The sequence below is a fragment of the Apodemus sylvaticus genome, chromosome 9, assembly GCF_947179515.1.
Source record: "Apodemus sylvaticus chromosome 9, mApoSyl1.1, whole genome shotgun sequence".
NCBI lineage: Eukaryota > Metazoa > Chordata > Mammalia > Rodentia > Muridae > Apodemus > Apodemus sylvaticus.
Window position 1 is genome coordinate 27146003 of NC_067480.1, and position 13815 is coordinate 27159817.

Genomic DNA, 13815 nt, shown 5'->3' on the forward strand with positions numbered 1-13815 from the left:
CCCAGTATAGTTTTTTAAAATATAACATTTTTAGCTTCCCACTTATTAAAACTATACTGTTGCACCATCAACTTAATTTGAAAAACAACAAAATTACTTTGTATCACAGAATGTTCTTTAAATCCTGATTACCTAACCAAGGGTGACCTTGAAGACCATCTGGATCACTTTCAGCTACTTCTGAATTCTGTTTTCATTAATTGGAATGAATTTGCAGTAAGTGGTGTAGAAGCTCATCCCACGAGCACTGGCATATATTTTTCAAATGGCTACTCAGCATGCAACATATAATGAGTATAATTAATCCAGTGTGACAGCCACAAACACCATTTGGCAAATAGATCCTGCTACCCCTGCCTACACACTCTTGGGAGGACTGAACCTCTTGTTCCTCTTCTGGTTAGGTAGAGCCATTCTGACAAACAAGTAGAAAAGACTCTACCATTTCTAGACCAGTATTAAATGTTGGCTTCCTTCTGCCATAGGAGTACACGGCAAGAGGAATATATGTTCACAGTTCCATCTAGTCTAAGCTCTGGAGTAAAGATAATGCAAAGCAAAAAGACTGGAGGATCTTACTGGAGAAGAGTATCAGTAAGATATAAATCACACTATACCACACTATAAGCTTACCTACCATGTAGACTATTTGACAGTCAGACAGTCTAAGTCAACAATATTTTATATCTCTATGTACAATTGTTACCAGTAGCAAACTGAAGAGCTACAAATAATGCATTTGAACTATGTGATCTTGGCCATAGTATGGCTTTATAGTTTTCATTTCTAGAAATAACAGTAAAAAAAAATCTGACATTTTGGAGCATTCATTTGTCATTTTTGCCATATCTTTTCTACATTAACTCATTCACTGCAATGAATATGGATTTTGCCAAACCATCTCCATGGAATTAAGGAAGAATGAAATTCATTTTTAACATATAATCCTAAAATATTAATTGGGAGTTTTCCAGCACAAATAAACTGCTCTATCCTTAAATGATACATTCTTTATTTCAGACATTTCAACCTGAATTACAAAGATCTAAAGACATGTTTAAAACAGGCAAGAACCTGAAGCATTTGAGCCCAGAGTTGGCAACACTGAAGGAGAAAAGATGACTGTTAAAAATAGGTTTGTGTACATAAGAATCTGAGGAAAACCTGATCGTGGGAGTAGATACAGCTACCCTCCGTACCACTCCAGGTGGAGGCTCCCAACCTTCCCTCCATCATCAAGTACCTTCCAAGTCCTTTCTGGGACCACCATGCAGACAGGGAAAGCAAACAGTCCTAAGAAATTCTAATTCCACTGGAATTGACAACAATCCAAAACGATAGTGGTTATGTAAGAGATTGGATTAAATATAATCTAGCATGATGGGTGCATATTTAAAGAAGAACTTGGAAGACAAAACTTTCAAACAATCACTTGAAGTAAATGTTGATTGTCAAAGGAAACAATTTACTGTACTGGTCCAAAGTCTTGTGACTCTGAAAAGGTTTGGAACAGCCACTGAAAATTAGGGATTAAATGTACACTTTGATTTTTGTATTCGTTTAATTTAGAACAAGAGCAGCACTCCTATCAGTACTTCCTTTATTCTTTCAAAGTCAAGTTATTCCTTTCTGAGCCAGTCTTCTCTTAAAAACATTCAACCAAGCTTTGGCAGCTTGAGCATCACTACCTTGCACAAAAGTAAGCTTGCTTAGTAAGCACACGACAGATATGCTGGCCAATGTGCACTGGCTGGTCATAGTTATACTGTGTTTCACTGTAAGCTGACTGACCCACTGGTGTCTTGAGAGGGATCTAGACTTAGCCAGCACAATAGCTGCCTGGTTTCCTCCCACGTGTCCTCTCTCACCAGTGTAAGGGACCAACAATACATGAGATGATCAGTATGAGTGGATCAGTCCCTATCAATATATCAAGCAGAACCCAGCCTGACTTATCACACTTTTAAAATTCAGTTGCAAGAATGCAAAGGCTAAGTCCCAGTGAGCAAAACCTTCACTTGACCTCGCTCTCTTTCAGTGACGCTATTTCCCACTGAGTTCTCTGACTGAGTCTAATGTTAACACCATCTTGTCAGCCTCCTTGACTCTAGTTTTCCCACAGCTGACTACTACGGCTGCATCTGCTAAGCTGTTCACCTCAGTTCCCAGTCGAGCTCATGGAAGGCTTCCTTTCCAAACCATCCTTCAGAACCAAGCATCCTTTGTTATAACCAAAAAATTCCCAGAATTCTGCTCCTCAGAATTCTACTTCTGCTCTGGACCATGCTCCCTGTGTGTGCCTCCCGGGGCTCCAATTTGGGTGACTGGCACTAACACTCAAGTGCCACATCTCTGGAGTGCTACCTCTCCACAACTACCTATTTGCTCCTTGAAAACCTGTACTGTGTTGCTTGCCCTCCGTTCTCACTGAGCCAGGACAGCATCTAGGTCTATCACCCCTTTTATCTGCTCTGACCAGTGCACCGTGGCTCTTGCGTTAGGCTTCACTGTCAGGTCAGCCATCAGGTACCTGGTGGTCAGGCTCCGAAGTCTATTACCAACACCTGGCTGCTGCACCTCCCAGTCCTCACACAGCTTCCAGAGCGCTAAGTAATTTTTCCTAAATTATTTTCTGAGGCTGACACTAGGCTTCAGACATTGCAACTGATAAAGTCTACTTCATTATTCATGGTGGCAACTTAAGATGCTATCTAATGCTAAAACATATGTTTTTTTTCTAAATCCAAGCAAATTCTATGGTACAGATATACCCATCTACAGATCAAATAACTCCTTCATTGATTATTCCTGGATTAGCAAATATCAATGAGATAATAAAATCAGGAAACATAAATCTGAACCCAATTTACTCCTTAGTTATATTATTATTAATTAACTACATTAAGCTATGTAAGTCCCATTTTTGCATTCATAAAACTGAAGTAGAGTTACTAAAGAATGAGATGCAAAACACACTAACTGCTACTAGAGCACACATAACAAAATTCTCAATCGTCAGGCTTATATATGTTTCTTATAGTATAATATACTGGAGTATTAAGAGACGGAAAATAACGGGATATATTTTCTATTGTTTAAAAGATGGACAGAGAGCCAGGGATATAACTCAGTGTATAAAAGTGTTTACTGTGCAAACCTGACAAGCTGAATTCAGATTCCCAAAAAACATAATACTAAAGTAAAGATTTAAAAAGTTGGTCTCAATAACACAAGCATCTGTAACTCCATGGAAATTCTACAGAAAGATGGGAATCAGGAGTCAGAGTCAAGAGAACCTCCACAGGCTCACCTGCCAGCCAACCAGGCTCACAGTGGTGAAGAGGCCCTGACTCAAACGAGGCAAAAAGGCAAGAACCAAAACCTGAGCTTGTCTACTGACCTCACATGTACCCCATCACAGACACAGACACAGACAGACACAGACAGACAGACAGACACACACACCACATCATATATGCACAAAAGATGAAAGGTAAGACTGAATAATATTATGAAGGATGAATATTTTAAATTGAGAAAAGGATGAGAAGAAACAGAAGAACCAAAGAAAAAAGTCAAAACACCAGCAATCAAAACCGTGTGTGTGTGTGTGTGTGTGTGTGTGTGTGTTATACACATGTGTGGGCTAGTGGACCTGCTGGTGGGCACTAATGTGGAAGACAAAGGTCAATGTCAGAGGTCGTCCCCTAGGGTGTTTCATAATATAGTGGACATGCTCACCTAATGTTCGAGAAGTCTTCGGTTCAAAACCAGGTGAAACATGGTGGCTTTTCTTACTTTCTGGGCAGGAGAGATGGCTTAGTGGTTAAGAGCACTGACTGCTATTCTAGAGGTCCTGAGTTCAATTCCCAGCAACCACATGGTGACTCACAACCACCTGTGATGGGATCTGGTGCCTTCTTCTGGTATGTCTGAAGACTGTTACTCATATAAAAAATAAAGTAAATATATCTTTAAAAAAGAAAAAAAAAAGATGTCTTCCCCTAGCCCTTTCTGACTCATCATGTGGTTGATGTTGGATTGTTGTTTGGAGACGGTGTCTATGTAGCTTTAGCTGTCTAGAAACTCACTCTGCAGAACAAGCTGGCCTCAAATCCAAAAGATCAGCCTACCTCTGCTTCCCAAGTGCTAGGTTAAGGAAGTACACTACCACACAGCCCTCTACCTTACTTTTTGAAACAGGTCCTTTAGCTGAAGCTGGAGCTCGACATTCAGCTAGACACGCTGGACAACAAGCCCCTGACACCTCCGTCTCTGCTGCCATCACTCCACCCCACCCCACAGCACTTGGGTTACCAAGGTGCACTGATGTACCTGTTTTGTTGTTTTGTTTTGTTTTGTTTTGTTTTGTTTTGTTTTGTTTTGTTTTGTTTTTTGGTGGATACTGAGGAGCCAAACTCAGGTCTTCAGGCTTGTGTAGCAAGCATATTACCAATTAAACTCACCTCCCCGACCCTAGCAAACATTTTTAATTGAAGCAGTATCTCAGGGAACTGTAAGAGCTGCCAGGGACACTAGTTCCTACAGAGGGTAGGGTTTTGAGAGCAGATAGACCCCGCTCTTCTTCAACAACTTTGGGAGAGTCAGTAAAGCGACTTCATTTAGGCAATACTTCAACCTACATGTTCTTGTCTAAAACCTGATGTTTCCATAACCCTCTCCTGACAAATCATTCTCATCCTTGAATAAAACAAAACAAAAGCTCTCATCCCTCAAACCTGAATTCTAATGTAACCTTTATGCCACCTTCCCCACTGTCTCAGTGTTTGCTGCTCAAATAATGATGTATTTCTTTCCATGTTGTAAACCTTACCATAATTCTTTCCATCCCCTTCTAACCAGCCCACAAGGTTCCCTAAGGGTAAACCTGGGACCTATTCTGTTTATATCTCCAGGATCTAGCCCAGGGCAGAATGAATGGGAGAAGCTGCTGGTTATCCAGTGCAGCTCCAAGAAGAAACAGGACCAATGCTTTGTTGGACATAACTGCCACCATCAGCACCCATTGGAACACATGAGGAAGAAGAGCCCCAGGTCAAAAGATCCTGATTCTCTATCCCTGACTCTGCTCAAAACTCTGTTCAAACCACATACCCTCACAGTATCTTAGTTCCCCAACTGGCAAAGCAAAGAAACTATCATCTGTCCCTCAAACATCCTTCAGTAGATGTCTCTTATATACAAACACTAAAAATTTGAAAGAATTCTCAAATTAAAATTGTTATGTAAGAGCAAATTATGTTTTATTATTGTCTCACAGCTTGATACTTTTATAGCTATCTATTTTGCCAAAAAGGCATGCTGTGAAATAAATTGACTATTTACAACTCTAACTAAAAGAACTGTTGTTTTTCTCTAAAACCCTAAAGGCACTGTAGTTTACATACCCAAGAGAGTGAACACAGCAAGTATAAAGACAAATAAGCCAATTAATTTACTTCACTTACACTACTAACTAGAGATCCCTGTTAATAACAACATGGATTTATATTAGCAAACCTGTAATACAACTGGCCAGCATGCTTTGAGGTACCTATATTATACATGTCAGGAATTTCTAGTGACGGTCCGAATGTTTTCCTCTCTCTAATTTGATTCTGTCACCACTAACTGTCACAGCTAGGTCATAGCAAATAGACCTCCAAGCTTTTCAGACTGAGAGGCTGGGAAATTCACGGACTAGTGAGGCCTAAGAGACAGGCCTAATGGAGTTGATCTGAAAAGAACCAAGCCAGCGTCAGCAGCCCCATGGAGAAACTCCACAGACACACAGTAAGCAGCCAGAGTGGCCTCCAAATCTCAAACTTCTTCAAGTTCAAGAAGCACATGCACATCAAAACTGCCCCTCAACAGTGCAGCCCCTCCGGCCCTCCACCACCCTTGGCTGCAACTGCAGGAAGGGGATGCTTCTTACCAGTCAAGCCTATGACTGTCCGTGTCCATCTCTTTTCATAGACAGAGGGCACAAAGATCTAGCCTGGGACTCAATGGCCCAGCCGCAACTGTTAATAGACACACTACTCACTCAACCACCTTCCCACATCAAAAAGAGCTCAGGTCCAAGGGCCAGGACGCCTATCGGCTTCTTTACTTTCCTTCCTGCTCCACAGAGTAAGTCTTTTACTTAAGGTGTGACTCCAGAAACAAGAGAACCAACATGGCTCGGGAACTTACTAGAAATGCACAATTTGGAGCACCACCTAGGCCTTACTGAATTAAAATTTTTATTTATCATAATCTCCAGATAAATAATTTGTAGGCTAAAGACAGGCCCAGGTCTAAGGCCTGACATTCCCACCTCCATCTTTCTCAAAGACAAGAAAGAACAGTTCTCAGCCCCCAAGCTTCTCTGCTGAGGGCCATCTCCTCAGTCGTGGGGCTCCAGAGGCCTCTGGCCTGTAAGTCAGAGGTTTGTCTATGCTGCACGGATAACTCGACGACTGAGACTAGTGCTCAGCACTCAAGGTTCAAGGACTCTTATTCTTTTGACTTGCAAAGATGCCACCGCTCATTCTAACCCCTGGAAAACTATCCTCCACAATACTGACTGCTGAAGAATTCAGAGAGAAGCAACTGAGAACATAAACAGCCTTCTGTGTTTCCAGAACTCTGATGCTGCCTTGTTTTAAACATGGCAGCCCTACAGTGGACACATCTCAACTTACACTAGGTAGGCTCTTGCATCAAATGTCTCTCATTCTGGCCTCTTTGGGCTCAGATGCTCCTTATATCCCTGAGGACAAAAAGTACCCACACTCTACTCTTTCTTGTTGACTCTCCGCTAAGCTCAATCCTGCCAGCCAAGAGAGATTAGTAGAAACAAACAAGGTATATTCAAAGGCACATGTCTATAATCCTAGGATTAAAAGTATTGAGGAAGGAAGACAACAGCTTTGAAGTCAACCTGGACTACCCAAAAAGATTCTCAAAAACCATAGACAACAAAATTAAACTCTCTTCTCTGCACAGAGAATGGACCACAAGACAGAGGTTCTTGACTCCATCTCACTGTATCTAAAGATGGTTCTAGAGGATGTACCTAGAGGATAGTTCACTATATACTCAGACTGTACTAGCCCTATAGCTACAGCAGGCATACTCTGGCCATCATGGTTTTGTCCCCATATGACAGGGATGTGGGCCTCTCTATGCTGTCCTCACCTAACCTCTAAATGGTAGCACACACAAAAACTTAGGATTCAAGTTTCTCCCCTTCTTTAACTGTGACTCTACGTAATCCTCCTACCAATGTTGCTATAAACACATGTATATGCTCATGACTCCCAAAAATACATGCCTAGTTTCTATCTCTTCCTGAAACTTCAAACTCATTTTTGCAAAGAACTTTTTCAGTACTTTCTACAATATTAATGAGGTAAAACTAACACATAATAAACTACATTTACTAAAAGTACAAAATGATAAGTTCTGAAATATACAAGCAATTAACAATTTCACAAAAATTAATGGACATATGCACTTCTCTTACTCCCACCCTAAGCCACCACTAGTCTTTCTTTTGTCACAATTAGTCTGCATTTCTAGATTTTTATACAAATCAAATCACAGAGTACATTCTCTCCCCTATCTTCTTTCATTCATCATGATTATTTTGAGATCCATGTATCTGTGGTACACGTCAGGCATTTTCTAGTCTTACTACTGAATTGTATTCCATTGAATGGACATACCATGATTAGTTTGCTCAGTCACATAATGATGCCTATTTATTTCCACCTTGGAAACAAATCTCTGAATAAGACTTCATTTATAAGAATTAATATGCCAATAATTTCATTTCACTAAGGTAAACAACCAAGAACAGAATGGTTGAATCATATATCAGTCATATGCTGAACATTTTAAGAAACTACCAAACTCCTTTGTAAAGGAACTGTCCATTTTTTCCCATCAACAATACTAGTTACTCCATAACCTTACCAACACATGGTCAATCTTGTTAACTTTAGCTATTCTAGTAGGTGTGCAGTATCTTGTAATTTTATGTATTTCCTTAATGACTAATTATGTTGAATACTTTTCCCATATTTACCATCATATATCTCTAGTAAAGCTGTTAAACATTTTATGCATTTTGTAATTGGGTTATAATTGAATTAATATTTCTTCATATTCTAAATAAAAGTTCATAGTCAGAAAATATTTTTTGAAATCTTTACCCTTATCTGTGACTTACCTTGTTTTATTTCAAACAGAGGCTCTAGAACAACAAAGTGTATGATTTTTGACATAATCAAATTTATTGACATTTTTTATACTTTGTAATTTCTTTTGTTATACTTAAGAAATATTGGCCAAATCTGAGGTCTAAGATCTGGATATCTAAAATTTTTTACTTAATTTTCTTCTAGCAAATTGGTATTTTTACATAAACATTTGGATCTGAGTTATTTTTAACTTCTGTTTCCTTCTTTTACTGGTCCCTATCTTACCTTCCTGTCCACCTTAATTCCAGCAGCCTAGCTGGCTCTGCTTACAAGAGCTTTAACAAAGGGCGTGACATCTCCATTTTTGCTCTTTGTTGACTCTTCCACATAAACTTGAAAAGCTGCCTGTAAATCCTTTAAAGAGACTGCAGATATTGGAAGAAGGCAGCACACTGAATCAGTTTGATCTGTTTGCGTAGAACTGGAATCTTAAAAATATCAACTGTTTTCTATTTCTGCCCATTCCCAGAATTCTTCATTTCTCTCACTTATTATTTATAGTTTTAGTGTATACTGCTTATATATTTGCTCAAGTTTCTCAAGTTCCCTAATTGTTTCATATTTTTATCCTATTATAAATGGCATTTTCAGAAATTTTTAACTTCCTGTTTTTCATTGCCAACATGTAGAACTACAAATAAATGATTTTTTTATATAAACCTTCAGTTCTTCAATCTTGATAACTCACTTCTTTTTCAACAGACTCATTAGGACTTTCTATAGAGAAAACCATGTAGTTAAATAATAAAATAATCTTTGTAAGTAGTGTTTGGTTCTACCCTAGGTCTCTAAGCTATCTAGTTTCCAGACCTTGGTCATCCAAGCAATGGTTGGAGGAGGGAATAGAAGGGAGGCAACAATTAGGATGTATTGTATGAGAGAAAAATAAAAACAAAAGATATATATGTACACACACATACATATATATGTATATATATACACATACATACATACATATATGATCATAAAACAGTTCTTTCCTAGTTCCTTTTGGTACTGGCTTGAACCTCTAAAACAAAGCAGGGACGGCAGGCTTGGTGGCAGACACCTACATCCCGTAACTATTCGTGATAAAAATTTGCAGCAAAGCAGGAAGTCATGTCATGAACTGAGAACAAAGAGAACATGTAGAAGACATTAGAGCAATGTCATTCTTAGTGGCAGAGAGTTCTGCCTTCAAAACTGAGAAGAAGCAAGAGGGTAAGACAGAGTCTTACCCTGTAGCCCAAACTCAGAATCCTCCTGCCCTAGACTCTTCAGTACTAGGATTTGTATCATGATCAATTATGGAATTTTGTCAAATACATTTTCAATGTATACTGACTAATACTTGGTTGAAATAAGGTATAAGACTTATTTGGTTAAAGGGTGGGCTATAGAGATTGCTTTTCAACATTAAGCCAACTTTGCATTTCTAGGACAAGCGCCATGTATTCATATTCTCTTTTTAGTACATGCTCCTAGAGTCTCTTTGCTAATATTCTGTTGGATACTTATTCACCTGTGTTTCTGAGAGGTCTTTATCTTTAGGTCTTTTATGTTGTTTCATACTCTGATATTTCACAATGGTGGTCTCATAGAATGAAGGAAAAAGGGTAGCTCCTTTTGTAAGACAAGGACTATTTTTTTCTTTAAGTGTTTAGCAGGGTTTGCCAGTGAGACCATCTAGGATGCTGAAGTTTTGTTCAATAATATATCCAAAAAGGAAAATATTAATAAAACCAGGAAAAACTAGTGACGTTTACAGTAATACATGCTTTTCCTCACTGTCCTCCATTTCAGCTAATGACATCACAGTCATTTTGCTTAAATACAAGAATTAACAGCTGTCTGCAGCTCCCCTGTCTCACAGCTGCCTCCACTCCTGTCTATCTTCACATGCCAACTTCTCCCCTCCTCAGCTCTCATGGCCAAGGCTCAGTCTCCACACTGGCTCCCTGTAACATGAAACTTGTCCCCAATACAGTCAGTGTTCAAACAACAGCCAGTTTCTGGTTTGATTTCTTCCATTTTTACATACTAACTGTAAGTTTTGTCTTCAAAGCCTGGCCTGTACCAACTGCAGGGATGCTACCTGTTTTGCCAAACCCTTCGCTGCTTAACTAGCTCCAGCAGCATGGGCAGTCACAAAATCAGACCTCTAGATCCAGGCTCAATGCGCATGCCTTAAATCTCAGAACTAAACATATATTGCTGTGTGTCTCAGTATAAGAAGCAGAAATGGATGAAAAATACCACCATTTCTGTGGATTTGTTGTTCCAACTATCACGGCATAGGAAATTAATAAATTATTTCACACTTGACAAGACCCTACAAGCTCTTTTCTTACCAAAAAGAATATCAAAACTCAGTGCAAGGATCTAACAAGGTAGATGGGGAGGGGGGGGAGAGAGAGAGAGAGAGAGAGAGAGAGAGAGAGAGAGAGAGAAAGAGAGAGAGAGAGAGAGAGAGAGAGAGAGAGAGAGAGAGAGAGAGAGAGACTTCAAATCCCCATTCAATAGCCTTATTCAGAGGCAAAACTCAATTTTACCTTGGGGTCCAAGGGGCCGATAACCCACAACACACACACACACACACACACACACACACAACGCCTAAGTACATCATGGAATGCACAATACCCTATGAAGAAAATAATTAGAAAAAAGAAATTTAAGCTCACCTTCCACTGGTCCTCAGGAAGCAGTTTTACAACCACAAGGTCCCCATTTAAGGCTCTATTACGAGCAACAACTCCATCAATAAAAATGTCCCGATCACCATCCTAAGTTGGAGGGAGAAATAAATGAACAGTCAAGTTACCAAGGCCTGGAGCCAAAATTTATTTCCTTAAGAGTGTTTATACTCTAAATCTGTTGCTAACTTAACAAGAACACTACTCCATGGCTTAAAACAAATCTAAAGGGAATTAAGTTTCTTCTGATTAAAACAAAAAAGACCAATTCAAATCCAGAAGCTAAAATCACCAAATACTTAAAAAGCTCTACTAAAGGCAGACAAAAACAAAGAAAAGTACATAAAGAAAAAAACTAAGACTGTAGACTGATTAATAAAACAACAAAAAAAAAATTCTTATGTTATCTTTTTTAGCTTTAGAATGGAAAAAGAAAAACCCCAAAGAAAGCAGAGAGAGAGATGAAAGGAATAAGAACTTAATATTAATTTAACAGACACATATGTAAACATTTACATTTATATGTAATTTTAAATAAACATAAAAATATATGCTTTCATAAGGAATCACATTTAAAACTTCAGTGCCAGAAAACAAGAAAACTACTTTCAAGTTGTTGGTCAAGGGAGTCCAAAAGACTCTCAAAATAACATATGCTATTGCTGTTGCCCTAAATTGCCTCCCAGAAATTAAAGGTCAATCCTATTGACTGAAGATATCACATACTTCAGATACAGGGCAACTTAATGACTGGCGGGAGAGAGAGAGAGAATCAGCCTTCCCCTCAAATGAACATCTTAATTGGTTACCGAACACTCTAAACACATACACAGCACCACATTGACTCGGCAGGTTATATTTATGCATTTATATATATATAAACATATAAGTATATACATGCACATATGTGCATACAAACATGTAATGTTACGTATTTGAGGAGTAGTGAAGAGACTGAGGAGGAACTGGAGGGTTGAGAGGGAAAGGAAATAATTTAAATAAAGTACTCCTACATGAAATTTTAAATGAAAATAAATTAAGATTCATGAAGCATCTTTACACCTGCGGCCTCCTGCTGTCGGAGCATGGGAAGCTCTACACCATGAACACGAAGCACTGACACCTAAGGCATGCTCAGTCTCACAGCCAGAAGGGCCCCATTGTAAATGGTGCAGTGCCCAGCAAACTCACCTGGCATCTACTTCAAAATATAACGGGTGCCAGCATGTTCTTGATAAAATCACTTAAATGCAAGAAATAACTAAGGACAAACAAGCTTTTAGGGATCAGAGGCCAAGAGAAAAATGTCTCAACAAACACGTGCTCTTCTTTAGTCTTCCAAGTCATTGTGTTCCTTTTTCAGAGAATAAAATAGAAGTTAAATGTTGGGTTCCTTACAGGAGCTGATAGCAAAAGTGTCTGAAAAGTCACTCTTTTTATAATACAGACACTTTAAACTGTTAATATTTAACATTCAAATAACTTGAGTACTATAAAATTCTAGTTAGTTAAAATGGGCATTCCAAAATCACCAACCCCACCTCAGAAAAAAAAAAAAAAAAGGAGGAAGATTTTAACCACTTAGCATGTTTTATAGTTCCCAGTTACAAACAAATTGGAGATATTTTAAAACAGATTTTTTTTTTTATTCAATTTCCAGTCTAGTGATGACTGGCAGCTGTGGCCTACACTTTGCCAAATCTGACCCCACCTTCATCCCTAAGGAACAGCTACCATGTTTGCCACAAAGAATTAAGGCAGTTCGACCCTGTGATGAGAAATGACTGGTAAATAGAATGTGATCAACACAAGTGTGACCCATCACCAACAAATGTTGCCTTCTGCAATGCTTTAAAGCAACCAGATCTTATGAACCGCCCTGCAATGAAGAGAGCTGTTCAGAGGTCATCCTAACCCATTCATGTATCAAAACATCAGCAGTGCAATGTCTCCTCAACAAGCAGCTGGTCTCATCCTTTGGCGGCTCAGAAATTAAAAGATTAGATGACTAGACTTCAACATTACTGTCTTAAAGAACCAAGAAGAGAGAATGGGTAGAATCTAGGACAACCCCTAGCTATTGTAGCAATTCTTCAATTCACTCAGAAGCCTATATCTACAGCCAAGTCTGTCATTTTAAAGGTACTAAACTGAAGCCAGGTGATGGTGGCACCTTTAATCCCTGTACTCTGAAGGCAAAGGAAGGCACATCTCTTGAGTTCTGAGGGGCCAGACTGGTCTACAAAGCGAGTTCCAGGACAACTAGGGCTTTGCAGAGAAATCTTGTCTTAAAAAACAAAACAGAAGATCCTAAACTTAGGAACTGTTCAACACTATTCCTCTTAATTGGATTTTGAGGCTACACACAATTCAGTTCTTCACCCGAATGATAGAAAACTCACCTTATCCATTAGAAAGAACAGAAGAAATATCTAAAAATGCGTGGGGGGTAAGGAAGGAGGCAAAAGTGAATGATGAACATCCATAGAAAAATAAAAGGAATGTGGAAACGCCTAACTGTAAAAAAAGACAATGAAGGAAAACAATATAGGAATGCCATGCCAGCCAGAGTGTCCTCTATTAGTGAGATGTAGGTCCCTTTGGACCAGAAATAAGTTCCACAGCTGGATAAAGCGTGCCTCCCACAATAAGACACAAATTACAGAGCTTCTTAGACCAATATACTCCAGGACAGAAACAACAACAACAACAAGCTGTCCATTCCTTTTCTTTGGCTCAACTCAAATAAGATAAAAAGATGTTGTAATATTATCACTTATCTTACTTTACTTAAAAGTTATTTGTTTTAATTTTCACTTTGTATTTTACTTTTGCAAAGAATTCCAAGATACTAGCAGGTAGCCACATGTAACGCATCCTGTGCATTTGTA

At 38.9% G+C, this 13815-nt stretch overlaps 1 protein-coding gene across 3 annotated transcripts in view; it reads right to left on the minus strand.

Moving 5' to 3' along the window:
• The window catches only part of Dis3l2 (DIS3 like 3'-5' exoribonuclease 2), a 345312-nt gene that overhangs the window by 293303 nt on the left and 38194 nt on the right, over positions 1-13815 (minus strand). For all 3 annotated transcript variants that reach the window (XM_052192653.1, XM_052192651.1, XM_052192652.1), the window contains exon 5: positions 10913-11014. In XM_052192653.1, coding sequence (XP_052048613.1) covers positions 10913-11014 — 102 coding nt within the window. The remainder of the gene's footprint in view (positions 1-10912; positions 11015-13815) is intronic.